Genomic DNA, 18,362 nt, shown 5'->3' on the forward strand with positions numbered 1-18,362 from the left:
AATTTTAATTTTATATTAATTTATAATAATTTATGTAATTTAATTTTTCCAAAAATTTTAGTTTTTAAAGTTTACTAAAAATTTTAGTTTTCCAAAAATTCAGCTCTTTTAAATGAAATAATCTTTTTAATTCTGATGTTTGAAGATACAAATAAAATTAGGGTGTCACAATTGCCTGTAATATGTGCTAGTTTATCAATCGAAAGTCAAATCTACCCAAGTGTGCAGTTGTTGATGCATTATTGGTAAAACAACATCTTGTGTGTGGGCTCACAACTCGAGATTGTATGTTACATCAATCAATCGCTAATACTTTTATAAAAACATCTAAAATAATTATATATCATTTTCAAACTATTGGTGACTAATTTTGCTGATGGTTGGATTTTTATAAAGAAATTAATGTTGCTGAGTTAACGATTTGAAAAAAGTATAGTTATCAAATTCATATTAAAACTTGGAAAACCTAATACAAATGACTGAAAAAAACATCAATAATTTTTGAAAAATTGATAGTGAACAACATAGATTTCTAAAGAAACAGTCACAAATATTTAAGTTTATAAAAAAAAAGTGTAAATGGCCATGAAAACAAAGTATATATAATCAGGATTTCTAAGTATTAAAGATTGTTTACTCAAATCATTACCCACCTCATATTAATGTTATATTAAATATATCTAAGTTTGAAAAGCAATGTATAAAAACAATATATTGCTGCAGAAAAAAATTATTTAAAAAAAAAACTGTGAATTAATTATGAAATCTCAATGTGCAAAAAACTGATTACCCATATACAAAATTTGTGTGTTACCATAATATTGTACAAAAATATTATAATTTAAGAAATCACACTTTTGCAAGAAAATCGATGCAAAAATACCTTTTTGCATTGATTTTCTGTTTAAGCACCCAAATGGAAGCTTTAACAGGAGAATAGATTTCATTTTGAAAATGGTTTTATTTTTCACAAACCATATTTTTAATATTTTCCATATTTTCAAATCATATTTTTAATAAATGTCTCAATTACTGATAATATTGAAAAATTTAATGAAAAAGTTTCTACTTTAAGGAAAATATTCCTTGGTTAAAAATAAAGCTTACATCATTTTTTATTTACCAAGCCACTATTAGTTACTTTTGTATTGCTTCTATTTATTTGTTTGCATTGTATGAACAATAAACCAAATTTTTAATTTTTCTGTTATAAAATGAGTTACATACTTTTATTTTGTTTCAGAATCAGTTTTTATATGACTAATTTTATGAAAATTTGTGTAAATTAATTTTATAATTAAATGTCGCTTATTTCTCTTTTGTTGTTAATTGTATAGTACAAAGCTGAAACATTAATCAAAACGTCGTTTTTTTTTCATTTGGTTTGTTATTCCTTTTTATTTATCATTGAATTTCAGCTTTTTTTAAAAAATTTCTTTTTCTGCCATTCTTATCTCAGCCAGGGTGCGTAATCTTTTTAAAAATTGCTTAAAAGTGTTTCTTTTTTATTTACATTTTTTAAAAGCCCTTAAAGGAGCTTTTTTTTATTCAGGATGTGAAAAGGGCTTAATTTTCTATCTTTGAAAGAGAGATTTTTTCTTTGCCTTGTCGATTGTCCATCTAAACTACAAAAAATTCATGATTTTTACAATTTTTTTTGCAACAATTATTAGAAACTAGTTTTTTTTATTTTTTTTTATCATGATTATGTAAAGTTTTAGGAAATATTTTTGAATTTTACTGATTTTATGTTTATAAATTAAGAACTTAAAATGATAGGAAAAAAATAATTACTGCGCAGGTCCTAATTATGAATTTTTTTTAATTTTTTGGAAAGTGATTGAAAATATATTTATTTAGTGCTTCAAAAGTACTTAAAAGGTGCTTATTTTTTGTGAAAAATCTGGCTACACACCCTATCTGCTGATATCAAGTAATATTTATTGCGTAAAATTATACCATATACAAATGTAAATTTAAAGTATGTTATAATTGTTAGTTATTTAAACACTAACTATAAAACTACTAGTGAACTGAGAAATGACATTTTTATGAATCTTTTAACTGAAAAATCAAATCAAAAACTTACATATTTAAAAGTTTTTCTCTATCTATAAATAATTCAACCATCATCAATTTTTTTTCTTTTTGCTGACTGTACAAATGCTGTATTTAGCAGACGTCAGGGAGATGCTATTTGATATACAGCCGAATCTGCCCCTGACTAATATTTCATTCGGATTAATAGTATATTTTGTACACTAAAAGTATACTAAAACACTAAAAGTAAAAGTATATTTTGAATGTGCTTAATATACAATTTGTGTGTTAAATATAGGAGTGAAGTATTTATTAGGTTCAAATATAGTATAAAATCTTAACGTGCAATGTGTACACCTCTGAATGCCTTGCAGAGTTTTGTGGACTGTATAGTCTAGATATTTTGTAGTGTTCTTTGAAGTTTGTGTATAACAAGATATTTTACAAAACAGGCTCAGCTTATTCTCCTGTCTTTATTTTCAGGAAGCTCTTCACAGGGAACAAATTCTTGAGAATAAACTCGGAACTTTAAGCAGAGTTGTGGCAAATACACAGGATGAATCCGATATTGGCTGGAAGGTTTGTTTTATTTGATTCATACTCCTTTCTACTTGCATTCTACAGATATCACTGACATCAAATCACATAGGAAACGTTATTTTGAAACTAAAATGGTATTTATTTTTTAGGATTTTAATTATCATTGTTTCATTTTTGGTGTTTCATCAAATTATAGCTTTAAAAACATCACCCAAATGGTTTATCTTTTGTCAATATTTTTTAAGTTCATTCAGGCACAGAAACACCTTGGAATTATTCCAATTTTCAAAAAAAATTAATGACAACATTTGATTATATTTCTGAATGCAGGGTGAAAGAAAATTATCTGATATAAAAAAGAGAGAGAGAGAGAGAACTATTGTAAATAAATGATCTATATAAAGGAAGTTAATAATAAGGGTTCGTAAAAGTGGGATTCTACACTGTCTACCAATAAGTATTTGAACTCCCGTTCACATCAGTAAAAGTAGAATAACAGTCTTAATTTCAATAATTGATCATTTTATAAGTCTAGCTTAATTATTAAAATGAAATCTGAGTTCGTAAGTACCGTGAATGTTTTTTGTTATCATTTTATAACTGTCGTTGAACAGCGGACCCAATTTTGAGATTACGACTACTTATATTCAACACCGTAGCCTTGTAATTTCAACACAATCCAGAAGAAAAAGTCACTCCTGGATCAAGTATTTTATTTTATAACCGTCGTTGAACAGCCGACCCAATTTTTATGGGAACATGGTGGATGTGCGACTCTAGAAAGATTTAACGTGAATCAGTCACCATTTACTACACCGAGATCTTCGGCTGGCTGGGATTAAACCTACGAACTCTTGGACATAGGTCCACTACAAATATTGGGGAAACAGGGAATTGTCAAGGAATGTGACGCCTTATCAAATTGGGGGATTCCACTCTTCTGTTTTCAACCGTAATTTGCGCTTGCGCAATGGAAGATTAAAAGGAAAAAAATACGATTTTTTTACGGACTGACATTCTTTAAGTGTATCCTCCAGATTATATTATTGTTAAGCCTTTCTGGGGTGTTGTTAATTGGATGTCTGAGTTATGACCTTGGAACTTCGGACTTGAGATTATTAACATGTTAGGTTTTTTTTTAAAATAATCCACTTTACACAATTACACTTTCTCTCAATTTTTGTTATTCATGATTTATCATGACAAATTATTGTTTTAGAATTTAGGATCATGCATTAATAATTAGGAACAAAACTTTTTTAATCATCTGCTATGTTTATTTATTTGATGTCTATTAAAGAAGCAATATTTTTTAATTGATTTAATTCTGATTCCGTAGATATGCCGTACCATTTGCAAGTTTTGCCTGATGTTGATTCACATCTGCTTTGGTTAAAAATTGGCTGCTTTTAAAACTAAAAACAGAAGATAGTTTTTACTTTAACATACAGTTATTTATCACTAAAAGCAAACTATCATTTCATGAAGTATATTGCTGTTTTCTCTTTTCAGTAGTGATAAATTTCTTATTCTACCATCTTTTGAGTTTTTATTTTTATGGCTGGCAATAAATTTCATACTCAATAAATTAATTCTACTTATTCATGCGTTTTATGATGTTTTTTCTTTTTTAATTTCAATTGTTCTCATTATATCCTGCCTTGTCCATGTTTTTAATATTTATACTAGTGCCTCTTTTAATTATCGACTTCAACAAATATAAATCTTAGTTGAATAACATCAACTAACTTTAATATTTGTTTATTTTTCTGTTGGTTTGGAATTCATTATTAAAGTAAGTCTTTTTTATATTAATTTCGTTGTAATACCATTGTAATTTATATCTTCTATCTATTCATCGATCTCATTTATGATTCAATAGAAAATTGTATCATATTGCATTTTATAGGTTTTTTTCCTTTTTTTTCTCCTGCTCTTAAAAAGTTTTGTCAATTGTTTAAATATGATTTGATTTCAATTAAATTCAAATTATTTGTATAATGTTTTCATTAATTCAGTTTTTTTTTAATACAGTTTTTAGGATCACTTAGCTGTTGAAAAGTTGATGTTTTATTTTATTGATTAATAAGTTCTACTTTTATTTTTCGTCTTCTTGCAGCTTTGTTTCATGTTTCAGGAAATTTTATTTACTTTACAGATAAGAATTAAAAATATTTTTTTATTGTGGATTTATTTATTTTTACTTGTCTGTTGATAAAAAGCATTATTTTTCAATTATTCATTTTATTCATGGTGCGCAGCATTTTTAAAAAGTGCTTAATATGGTTATTTTCAATTTTCGTTTTTTAAAAGCTCTCAATGGTGCTTTTTTATTGGGTGTTTTTAGAATGTGCTCGATATTCCTTTTTCGAAAAAGAGTTTTTTCTTTACCATGTCGATTTTCGCCTCGTATTATGCAAAAGCGTGGTTTTCACATTGTTCTATTCAACGTTTTCACAATTCTTTCTACCGAAATCCATTTCAACCTATCATCGATCCATAGTGTGTTAAAGCGGCAATCATTTCACATGTTTTATAAATTCTTGCTAGTCCACATGTGTGTCTACTAAGCTCAGTTCGGTGAGATTCTAGCACTCTCGTGTGTAACTCTGCTGCACTTTGCTAAATATTCTCAATTTAAGGCTCCATTTTCCACCCTCATTTTTCAAACCGAACAATCTCTTGATGGTGGCTAAAATAATCAAGAAAAGAGTTCTTTGTCAGAAACCAGTTATTTTATCATGATCACATAAAGCCTTTGAAAATTATTTTACATTTTGTTAATACATACAGTGCTCAATAATATTTTAATGCTTAAAAAATACTTAAAAGGTGCTTATTTTTTGTTGAAAGATTTGACTATGCACCCTGTTATTTGACTTAATCTAATAAATATGGACTCATTTTATTTATATATGGATCGTTTATATATTTGTTACAGGGTTCCCACTCTCCTTAAAAACTGCTTAATTTTTATCTTGGAACATAAGGGCCCTTAAAAGTATTTAATTTTGGTATAAGGCTTTTAAAAGTGCTTTATTTTTAGCATCACTGTAGTTGACAGGAAAAATTTTTCAGTCTTGCAAAAATATTTAAAACACAAAGTTGTTCTTTTATTACCTAGAATGTGACCATGCCTCCAGAGTAGAGCATTTTAGAGAGACTAGAAGGAATGTGTGCGAGGGGGGCTACAGGCAAGAAAGCATGTTCTTTCATTAATATATTCTTTTGACTAGAATGATATTCTATGAGGAGAATGAATCAATAAAAATTATATTGTGCAGACTAGGGGGATACTGCACATGGAAGAGATTATGCCATTTTTGTGCAGGGGGTGGGCAGTTAGTTCTAAATAGAAGACCCACATTAATCGTTGAAATCGTTGAATTCAAGAAATTTGGTTCTATTGGTAGCACACGTGCTTATAGGAACAAAATAAAGCCCTAAGTTAAGAAGTATCAGTAAAATTTTTGAACTAGAATCCATTACGAAAATTAAACAGATTGTTACATAAAAATTTAAATCTACTCAATTTCAAAAAAGTCCTTAATTTTTTCAAAAAAAAGTCCTTAAAAGTGCTTAGTTTTTGCTTTGTTAAAAGCAGTGGGAACCCTGTGTTAGCTTATGTAAGCAATTCATATTTAATTAAGTTAAACTAATTTATATTAAAAAATTAGTATCACTCAATTAAGTTTTACAATCTTATTGGTGCTTATCTTTCTCATAATTAATTTTTAATCAATGGTAATATGTTGGGTTTTAATTGTTTATTGCATTTTTGTTTTCAAAAATGTTCTTTAGTTGATCAAATGCGATTTAACTTTAATTATTCACTGATTATTTATATATATATATATATATATATATATATATATATATATATATATATATATATATATATTGCCCAGTAAATTTCTTTAGTCTTATTTTTCATTTCAGTCAAGTTTTTACTTCTGGCAATTTATTATTTGATGACATCATCTGATTTTTTTAAATAAAAATAATTTATTAATGCTTTTTATTGATGATTTTATTAACATTTTTATTAAATATAAATTTTGGTGAATTTTTGTTTATTTTGAGTTTTTATTTATTTATTTTTTTAAATTTCGGAGTTTTTACGCAAATTCACATAGGAAAACTGAAAAAGTGAAGCAAAAAATCTCTTAATTTTGCATATAAACCCTGAGAATTATATACTTACTCAGGGTTGCCACTCCACAGAGAGAATAGGTAAAACCTGAAAAATACAGGGAATTTAAAAATCACCTAAAATAACAGGAAATTTGAGTTTTTCTTTACAAACTGAGAAAATGCAGGGAATTTTGTTTTTTATTTTTGTCTTTTAAATAATGATGACCACTCAAAGCGACTATGGCCACTATGTGATATTTAAGGATGATATTTCAACTATACTAAACTATCTAATTTGCTTATAGCTTTATTTAAGTATATTCTGCTGTTCTTTTTTTTTCTATTTTCCTCTAAGTTTTTCCCACAATTAAAACATCTTTTAAAAAATTGTAACATCTCAAAGTGCAATTTATAGGATATTTATGTATAATATTTCAGCTTTATTAAATTATTTCATTTACTATAGCATTATTATTATGTTCAGCTGTTCCTTTTTCCAGCTATTATAACTTAGCCCAATATTCTTCATATAAGAGAGTACAGTGATTCTCTTATTATATCTTGTGCATAATACATACAGGGAATATTTTATGAAGATTTGAGTGTCTATCCTACTACTACACTATTTTGAAGTACATCCTACTATGTGACATTTTTTTTTTTTTACCCTTTAATCATTGAATCTTCTGGTATAGAAATTTTCTTGCTACACATCCATTCATTAACGTGAAGAAACCACTTTTTTGATGCATCTGAAAGCTTAAAAAGAGTGGGGGGGAGGCTAACTCTCAGAAGGTTAAAGATCAGACAAGAAGACAAAACTAACTGTTATGTTGCAAGATCTGCCATGGAATGAGATGGGTGTTAACCGAATGAACCGGCCCGTCTAGACCCGAACCTTATCCAGAACATCCTGTTTGAATGGAATCACCGAACAAAGAGTATTACAATGGTTACTGACATCTGTCAGCAGAAATCTGTCTAGGTTTTACCTATTTTGTGAAACCTATTTTGCGAAAATTAAAACTTATATTAAAAAATCAACACAAAAATATGGATTTATTGTTTCTTGAGGGATACAAAAATAAAATTTTAAGAAAAAGTATTTCGAGAAACTACCGTTTTTCCTAATTTGGCTTGGACAGAACCTGGTCTGTAAGTACTTCGAACCCCTGTAATTGAAAAGAAAAGCAAAATTGATTCATTTTCAATAATTGGCTAAGAAACTAACAGACTAAACCCTTTGTGGCATGCTCTCTCCACGTCCTCGTTTGTTGGTATTATTTTCCTTCTCAGATGTTCTTTCATCAATTTCATGTGGTTGTTTCATCCCTAAATGAGGCAATCCTACTCATGCTAGAGTTTTCCTGGACAGTCCATTTAGTTAAAGTTATTGACGCTATAAAAACCTCACAACGTGTCCTGAAAGGGCCTGTAAAAACTGCCATCCAAAATAGTGCATTATTTAGACCAATGCCTGTGTTAGTTATGATATATGTGCCTAAAAAGTAGTGATGGAATTTCAGTTCTTAAATATTCAATTTAACTGTTCATCTCATAATATGCTTGGATCAAGTTCTTTTCAATGATTAATTGAAAGAAATATAAGTTGAAAAATTTTGTTAGTTTTAAGTGTTTGGCACCATTTTTTTAGGCACACATATCATGTAAGCATGGGTATTCAATAAATAGTCATTTTATTCCTGTCATTTTATAAAATATTTATTATTAAAGAAAGAAAAAGTAAGTTCAGGCAAACTTAGAGTAAGTCATAAAGTTTCAATTGCTGAAAAAAATACTTCAAAATATTAAAATACAAACAAATCATTAGAAGAGAAATTCTCCTTTGTGTAATCCTAAATTATCATCTCATTATTTATTTTTATTTGAATATTTTAAAATTTCCTTTTCCTTATTTGAAACTTCATGGCTTACTCTAGGTTTGTCTGAACTCACTTTTTCTTTCTTTTAAATAAGTTATGGAGGAGAATTTGGGAGGAAAAGTTTCTCCCCCGGTATGGTGTCCTCTTAAACTCTATTCGATATATTTCTTTGTGCATATATAACTGTATTATATTATTATTTTGTGCTTAGGCTGTCTAAATGTACTGCAATAAACATGTACTTATTAAGCATAAAGCAATCTTTTTAAATTAAAAAGTTAAGTAAAAACTTTGTTCAAATACTTGATTTATTGAAAGTAGCAATAATAGTTCCTCCTCTCCCTGCCCATGGCAAACTGTACCTCAATGAAAGCCCTGTGGCAGAATTTTTTCGGGCTTTCTGCGACTTCTCTAATACCTTTCTGCAAGATATTTAACAATAACAGATATACATGTTACTAATTTAAAGAAATAGAAGCGTTAACTGCAAAAAAATTAAATACATAAATAAATAAAATTCGGATCAAATAAAAATATTTTTTTAATTGAATGTGATTTTTATAATCTGATATTATGGGCGATGTTCTTGCATTTTGTAGAAAGATAACACTAATTATTTTTCTTTTTAGATAACACACTAATTATTTCCTTTTTTGCATTTTATAATTCATCATCACATTAAAAAAGTAAAATCTGTAACAGTAACTGTCAAAAAAAAGATAGATGACGAAATCACGTCTTCAAAAAGGCGTTACTAAATTAGTGTTTTATTTCGAGATTTAGTAGTTATGGTAAATAATATCGAATTTTAAGAGCTATGTTGAAATCTGTAGTAATAACTGCAAGAAAAATTTCCACAGAAAAGAAAGCCAGAAATTTTTTACTTCATTAATATTTATTTTTCATTATTCTCCAATAAGAATAGAAAAGTCACAAGCATTTTTTTCCCACTCTGATTTGTGGGAAAGGCATCTTTTGAATATAATTCTGAAAAAAGGATAAAATCTGAAAATTTCTGCAGAAAAGAAAAGCAACATTTTTTGTTTCCCAAAGGAAAAATCCTTCTGCAAGAACTCAGTAACTTTCTGCAACAATGTCGCTGTGTCACCACGATTCTGCCACGGGGAATGAAAAATTTAGTGTGCTTTTATATTTGTTTTTAAATTCAGCCTTCTATATGAATACAGAGTTAATTTCATTTCAGGCACTGATTGAGGAAGACAGACTTTTAAGTCGAATAGAGACCTTGGAAAGCCAACTTCAAACTTGTGGAGGAAAAGTATTTATTTCAACAATTTTAATTATTGTAATGTGGGTATTAATAGGATGTTTCTTATTGAAGTCCTGCAGGACTTATTATTAAATACTTTTCTCATGAGTGAGTTGAGTTGTTTTTACAGATCTTAATTTAGAGTGTCTGTTGACCACAAAATGATGATGATGCCATTAAAATGACTTAAAGTGAGTGCTTCTTACAAAAACCAGAGTCATGAAGGATTTTCGACCAGATGCATAGGTGCCCCTCTTTAGTCCTGGGGACCGAAATCAGTAGATTAAGTTTCATAAATTTATCTCTCTTTTTTCCTTTCGTTTTATTTTTTTAATATTAAAATTTCTGTTTTTCCTTAAAAACGTAAATTTTTTTTTTTACATTAAATGAAAGTAAAAATTATATTTTAAAGTGAACATTGTTGATTTTCACAATTATTGTGAAAAGATCAAGTAATGATCTAGCTCATTATTGAAAAAATGAGATTGAACTTCAACTCCTGCTTGCTTAAACAAAATTTGTACTATTGTTGTACCTAAATTTTCTTGTTTTTATTTTTCCATAATGTTTTGAAATGTTGGGCTAAGTTAAATTGAGATTATTATTATTTTTTTTTTTTTAAAATAAATTATAGAGATAGGACAAAAAATAAATTATGCTAAAGTCAAAAATAAGTAGAGATATGTATAGCTTTAAGAGAGAATTAGTTGTTTATTATTCAGTGATTGATGTAAAAAATAAATTAATGAAGTGAAGAAAAAAACTTGATTTAATACATAATTTCTCTTCATAGACAGGCACATTTTAGAGTGGGTGAGTTTCTGAAAATTCTAGTAAACAACTCTAGATTGTGTTAATTGATCAAAAAAAAATAAGTTCAATCTTAAATTATTTTTAGAGTGGCACCCATAAAGATGGAAATGTGGTAATCTTTGTGTTTTCTTAACTTTCCTGAAAAGCAATCAATTTAATACTAAGTCATAACCAGTGCCTTAGCCATTGCAGCTCTTACTGATATACAAATTAGGCAATGCGAGGATAAGTGATAATAAATTCCAAATATTGTTTGCCTGTCTTATATCTTGAATATGTATTTGCACTATCATAATACATATGTATAAAAAAATGTAAAGAACTTTTTCCCCTTGATAACTTGGTAATATATAGGATGAAAATGTTATATGCCTAAAGTTAAAGTTATTAATGTTAAGAATTTAGTAATATATTCTTTAATTTTATTTTAGCAATTATTATCGTATACTTATTTATCTGCTTTTAGTGTAGTCTGAAACTCATGTGATACAAAAAAGACATAAAAACAAGGAATCAAATTTATCATTTCTGCTCCTAGTAAATTATTAATTACATAATCATATAAAACCAAATTTGTTAAAATTGTGTTTCCTAAAAGCATCTAATAAAAATTTTTAAAAAAAAGAAAAATCTTATTTAAGTCAAAATACTTTAATTTTAGAAGGAAAAATGAATTAAACTAAACTCAGTGACGCGACAGCCCATAGAGGGCCAAGGCCTACTGTGCCCATCTTAGTTTTCTTGACCTTGGGCTCTGGGGTGCAAAAGCAGATGTTCCGGTTAGGTGGTCAGCCGAACGCGAAACCCCCAGTGTTTAGTTCCCAAGCAGGCTTGGTACTCATTTATCAACTCACTGAAGGAATGAAAGGCTGAGTCAACCTTGCCCGGCCTGAGGATCGACCCCAGGACCTGTGGCACAAGAGCGCGAAACGCTACCACTCAGCCTCTGGGTATCAAGGAAAAATAAAGGAAACAGATTTTTTATTGATTTAAGTCACTCTTTTTTTAATGCAACCAACTTGTAATCTGCAGAACATACTGTAACTTGTAATCAACTTGTAATCTGCATTGTAGTTTTTCGGAAGTGAAATCTTTTTGAATTTTAGTTTTATCATCAAGTCTCTTTTTTTTTTCCTTTATAAAAATATTTATTGTCGAACATGTTTTCTTCTCGTGTGTATTGTTTAAAAATTAAAAGACTTATACTATTCAGTGTTCGAAATTAACGGTAGTTCGTTGGTCAGAGACCACTAAAATTTGGCCTAGACCGCCATAAAATAATTATCAGTGGCATCCGAACTAGTGATTCATGTAACAGAATAGTATGTCGATTTGGTGCTATGATTTTCAGGGACTTATTTGTGACAGTGTTTTCCTAATTTTTTTTTTTAGTGATGGACTCTTGGGGTCTATTTTCCGTTAGCCTCAAAAATGCCAGAATTGCTACTCTTTTATGGTTACCCAGTTTGCACCTGTGGCTAAGCCACGACAGTAGAGTAGCGTTGCCCACGTCATACAACCACAAACCCATTTATAGGGCAGGTTACAGTCACACAATCACACAGAAGAAAGGACATAAAACACAGAGAGAGAGAAAGTTGCGTCCATGCCTACGGTGGGATACAAACTCACAACCACTTGCCCTATAGTCCAGTACAGAAACCCCTAAACCAGTGTTTTCATCATTTAAGTAGCATATTTTAATTTGATTACTGCATTACACAATACTCCTTTTGTAAATTTAACTAAATTTTTAAAAATAAATTCAATAGAGACAAGTTAACAAACCAGCTAATATGTTGTAATATCTTTCAGTAACTGGTCCTGGATCAAATTATCTTAATTTCTTCTTCCTGCTATTGATTTAGTTCAATAATATCATTCTGCTACACTGTTATAATATACTGTAATCAACTCAGAAGAGATAGTGTTGGTTGAGGGTTATTTTGAAAGAATAAATTTTTTTGTTAAAATTTCAAATAACAATTATGAGTAAAAGAGAAAAGGATAATTTTTTCCCCCTAATTCACTTTCAGAATGTTACTGAAGAAAAACTGAAAGATGATGTTGTAAAATTGCAAGAGGATAAAGACAAATATCAACTAGCTGCAAAAGTGAGTGATTCTTACTAAATTCATTCATTCTTTCCTCCAGTGATGTTTTTCATTACCATCTACTATATAAATGAAACAGAATGTTTATATGTGTGCATGTACCGCATATAAATCCACAATTCTGAACCAATCTGCACCAAATTTTAAGTAAATACGTTCGAAGACACTGGACTTAACTGACTACCTTAAAACTGCCCAATAACTAGTTCACGCTACATCCCGAAGAATGAGTTTTCTTTAAGATATGATAAATATTTTATAATAACGATTTGCTAGCTTTTATCTTTAATCATTCAAAAATTAATTTTATCAGCCTTTGTTATGAATCTTTGGTTTCCTATGTTGTGTTTTCACAAGTAAAATCAATGTTAATAATTTAGCGGTGTATGGTGATAATGTCACAGAAGTCGTATTTTAAAACCGTGTGTTTCTTTTATTGATGCTTGCATGTTTAAAGTGTGTCTCGATAAGCTTAAATAAGGGAAAGTGCAAAAATTAATGAAACAAAATTTAAGTTATCTAAGTTATGGTAAATTCTGAATATCATAGTATAGTTAGTTGAAGTTCTAACTCAGTATAACTTCTAGCAAATCTGATATTACGAAGCTGCACCGGAATATGCAACAAATAATAAAAAAATAAAAGTTGTATAATCAGTGCCATCAATGTGTAAAAGGGTGATATTATGGTACTTGTCTGTTTTGGAAGGCAGTATAAAGTCTACTTCCATGGTACCCATTTTATTAAAAAATTTATAAGTATACTATTCCAAATCTATGCATACATATGTATATCACTGAAATTTATCGAAATGAATCAAATTAAAAGTAAAATAAGAAAAGATGCTAACCACATTTAATCAAGAACATGTTTTATAAAAATTGACATTTGTTAAATATAATATTTTATTCAAATCTCTTTACTAAATTAACTACAAATTAGCAGACAACTTAAAAAGAAACATTGTATTTCGTAATTGAAAAAGAAAAACGATGTTGAATCAAAATAGAGAAAAATCATGAATGAAATTTGTGTTATGCTTGCCTAAGTCAAGTTCCTTGTAATTTTACCAGAAATTTGCATTAATCGCTTCATTTTAATTTTTTTTTTTTTTGTATTTTATTAAATGAAAATAATACAAACTTTAGATTTAACAGTAGAAAAATATGTAGATTAATATGGTATATCAATCATATCTGCTATACTGTTCTATTTTTTATTATTACTTTTAATAATAAATTCTATTTTTTTGTTACAAAAGTATATAATTTTCAACTTCTTTTTGGTTGGGATATCTAAAGTTTAATAAGTAGGTTTTTATTTCGTTACAAAAGATAGCTTTAACACACACACAGTTGAACCTCATTAACGCGAAACGGCTTAACGTGAAGTATCACTTTACATGAAACTTGTGTTTGGCCTCGTGAGTCAGCAATCAATTATTGTTGTATTTTGCAATGTTGAACATGAAATTTTCAAGCTTATTATCGCTTAACATGAAAGGAAACTGGATACAGCACAGATAATAAGTATGTAAATAAAATCCCAATCATTCATTTTGAGAAATGCTATTTCTATTTTCTTCCATTGTTAGAAGTAGGCAATGGGCAAATAAATAGTTAAAATAAAATAGTTTAATAAAGTAGTTAAAACTTTTAAGCTTATTTTAATTTTTTTTGCTCATAATAGTATTGTTTGAATACATTAATATAGTACACAAAATGTAATAAAAGTACTTAATAAATTGTTTTCATGATGTAACGGATAAGATGAAATTCGGTTAACATCAAGTAACAATGATAGTCCTGCCGATTTTGTGTTAACGAGGTTCGACTGTATATATATATATTCAAAGTGTTTCACTGGAACTCTTAACATTAAATGAGTTATCTTGTTTTCCTTTTTCTCATTCTTGATATTATTTATTTAGGAATCTCTGAAAAAAGTTTTACAAGAAAAACTAGAAGCCATCAGGAAAATTCAAGATTTAGAAGTTTGTATTTTTTTTTAAGCTTCATCACTTTTCCATGCATTCTTATTTTTTTACAAATGATTTTTCAATTCTAGAGTTTATAAATTATGTTTTTAATATCAATATTTTATTGCATTATGCTTAGCAATTTCTTGTTAAGAGTATTTATTTATTAGTTTTACTTATTTTCAAGAACTCTCTAAGCAATACTGAAAATGAATGCAGCCACTTAATGGATATAAATCAGAAAAAAGAACAAGAAATTGAACTCTTGCTGGATAAAGCTGCTGAAAATGAGAAAGAAATAGGAAATTTAACTAAAAAACTGGAAGTAAGTTGTTTGTTATTTAAGTTTAAGTAACTTTTCATCAAAATGAACTTAAAAGCCTGACTTCGGTTAAAGATATTAAATTCATTTTAGAACGCAAAAATAATATGCTAGACATTAAATTAGAATTCTTCATTATACTCTTCAAACCACTCCAGCACGTATCCAGCTTTGTAAATTTTTATAAAAATAAGTTAACTTCATTTATGCTAGTTTCGGTCTCTCGTAATGAGAAAATATACATTATTTGCTTCTGCAGTTCATTCCCATAAATAAAATTAAAATAACATTATATATTCTTTAACTACTCCATTTGAGAAAATTAGGACACTAAACATACCAACACTTTATACCTATATCTACCATAGTCCAAATGAACTTCATGTTTCTTAGTTAAATGTATGAAACATGGATGTTAGGAAGGAAATAAACTAAAAAAACTTTATTATAATTAAACGAAATTGTATATTGCCTATTTTGTATGTATTACCAACACAAAATAAGAATTTTTAATTCCTTGCTCAACACATTTTTTACATATACTGGGAGTTTCCATTGTACATTTTCCGCAAATATATTTCTTCCAATTATTGTTATTTCTATAATTCTTATAATTAATATTATTTCTTCTAAGAATTTGCACTGTCTTGATTGTTTCGACATTTTTCTGGGTAAAAACGAACAGTTAGTTAGAAATGAGGTCAATCTATCAAAATAAAATATAAACTACTTGCCAAAACATTTAGTTTTTGTCACCTTTTCTTACGCAAAAATGTCAATCAAAAAGTTTAGGTACTTTCTTGAAATTTGAATTCACAGTCATTCTGATTGAACTAACTACTGAACAGTCTTTGCAGAAATGTGCAACTCATCGAATGCAATACGCGAACACGTATTACGTCGTATTTTCTGATCCGATAACCTTATAAAGCAATAAATTGTTTTTCCCGGTCGAATGACTGGTTGTGGTAGAAATAGGTATGCCACAAGTATTATTCAAAACAAACAAAATACAGAAGAAGAAAAATAATAGAATATTAACTGTATATAATTGTTAGAAAAAGTCATGAAGTCAAATGTGCAAAAACAATTAGATGAAACGCAAAAGTTCTTAAACGGCCATTTGACCGGTTGTGGTATGTTTAGTGTTAATGTATTTTTCGAAAATAACTTAACAAATTTAAATGATAAAATGAGTGTTAAGAAAGTCATCTTAACACTGATCCAATTGCTTTGTCAGTTTTTTACACACAGAAGAATTTTTCCCAATTTAGAAATTTTTTTAACAATTATATAAGAACAAGGGCTCAGTTTCTATCCAAATAGCAATGCTATCGATCATAAGCATTCGAAATTGCTGTGACTGAGGGAATGCTAGGAATGTTTCAAACTTTTCGGCAGCCGAGATTGTCGCAAGAATATCATTATATCTGTATGTCAAGAAGACAAATAAAAGACAAAAGTTTCCTTACTAAACGATTTATTTTAAAAGCTGATAGACAAATATAATGTACTCTCGCAAACAGAGTAACAAATGAGCAATGAAAAGAAAATACAAAATAATCAGCTTCAACAGAAGCTTAAATACTCTTGTTTAACAGATCTGGGATGATATCATGATCCATGCATTTACAACCAACAGCAAATCAAAAGAAACCGGCCAAAGCCCCTCGTACCGTGACGTTACCGACGTAAGTTAAATGCATGAGATATTCCTCTTTGACAGAACTGACTAAGATCGAAACTTTACTTTTTTATTTTTTTTATTTTACAATCGATCAAAATAGAAAAGCCTTTTTAGCATTTATTTAGCTAACACTTTTTTCTAAATAAAAATGCCATTTATAGATCTAATTAACTTAATACATTGGAACAGGGGTCCCCAACCTTTTTGTACCTAAGAGCAAATACCAGAATATCGGTCGAATGGCGGGCACCATTTATTTTTTCAACATAAATTTATAGTTGATAGACATAGTAATAATACACACTACATATAGGGGAGAGTCGGGTAGTCCCGCCCACTTAAGGAGTATTGCTTATATTTCTGTATAATATTGAGTAATAATCAATATTTTTGTATGTTTCTATTGTTTTATCATCTAATTAAATAATGCAAAAAGAATAAACCAAAAAAAGAATAGTTTAACTTAAAAATAGAAATTAAAAAATTTGACTACTGTATTCAACATATTTTCAAAACTATTGTTTACCATGTTACCAGCTTCATAAATGCTTGAAACTTGGAAAATAATCTTTTTTTAATATAACAATTAATGTCCGATGGCCCATTGACTTGAAAAAATATTCTCTACATATGAAATTGACAGTAGGCGGGGGTACCAGACACTCCCCTAATGCACAAAAAATTTAATTTTAAAAATTAATTTACCATATGAATATAAGTAGTATTAATATTCTTGTGTAAAATAAATTATTGCTAAATTGCTTTCAAAACATACGAAGCATAAAAATTATTTATAAAATATATAAAATGCAGTTAATGTGATCTTAATTGCATTTCACTGGCCAGCGCTTCATAATTGGGAGAATATGATGAAATTCCTGCTCGCAGGCAATCGCCAAGGTGTTCATCTGTAAGTCGGGATCTATATTTTGATTTTATGATATTCATTATCGAAAACAATGATTCAAACAAGTATGTGGAACCTAAAAACGACTTTATTTTATATGCTGTTGTGACAATCGAAACCACCTGCCAACGCCATCTATGGGACTCAAATAGAGCAGTTCTAAGTTAGTTTAACTCCATCTCTCGAACCGAAAACATGTAGGCTTCGAATTCCCCCCACTTAAGTTTCGTTTTCTCCCTGATTATATTAATGCTTTATTTTGTGTTGTTTTGTGACTTGTAACTTACAATTTTATGTCCTTTGTCCCATTAAAATTCCTTAATCACAACGTTGATTAGAATTCTTTAAGTCGCATGGCACCATACTGCTCCTTCTAAGAATGGAATTTATTTCTGTCAACTATATTACAGAATTTCTCATCTGATATAATAGTTCGGAGGATAATGTCATCCTGAAGATCCAAAACTTCTATCTCCCCTTCTTCTCGCCTTGCTTGAAGAAATTCTGAAATGTATGTTGTTATTACGGTATGTTTATTTGGTTGGTAAAAGGATTTACAAAAAAGGTGATCAATGGCACGATTATATTAAATTGTTGAAAGCGCTTTTTAAATTGATCTTGGAGCGTTGATAAGCCAATTTCACTGTCACCTATCATTTTTTCATGTTTGGAAA

At 28.6% G+C, this 18,362-nt stretch overlaps 1 protein-coding gene across 1 annotated transcript in view; it reads left to right on the plus strand.

Moving 5' to 3' along the window:
- Slmap (Sarcolemma associated protein) overlaps positions 1-18,362 on the plus strand; it is a 66,868-nt gene that overhangs the window by 18,238 nt on the left and 30,268 nt on the right. Inside the window, exons 6-10 of the mRNA XM_016051595.3 lie at positions 2,524-2,619; positions 9,802-9,876; positions 12,717-12,794; positions 14,725-14,787; positions 14,960-15,097. Of these exons, the coding sequence (XP_015907081.2) occupies positions 2,524-2,619; positions 9,802-9,876; positions 12,717-12,794; positions 14,725-14,787; positions 14,960-15,097 (450 nt within the window). The remainder of the gene's footprint in view (positions 1-2,523; positions 2,620-9,801; positions 9,877-12,716; positions 12,795-14,724; positions 14,788-14,959; positions 15,098-18,362) is intronic.

This window comes from Parasteatoda tepidariorum, chromosome 1, assembly GCF_982258835.1.
Source record: "Parasteatoda tepidariorum strain Cologne lab strain chromosome 1, Ptep-v5.0, whole genome shotgun sequence".
NCBI classification, from domain to species: Eukaryota; Metazoa; Arthropoda; class Arachnida; order Araneae; family Theridiidae; genus Parasteatoda; species Parasteatoda tepidariorum.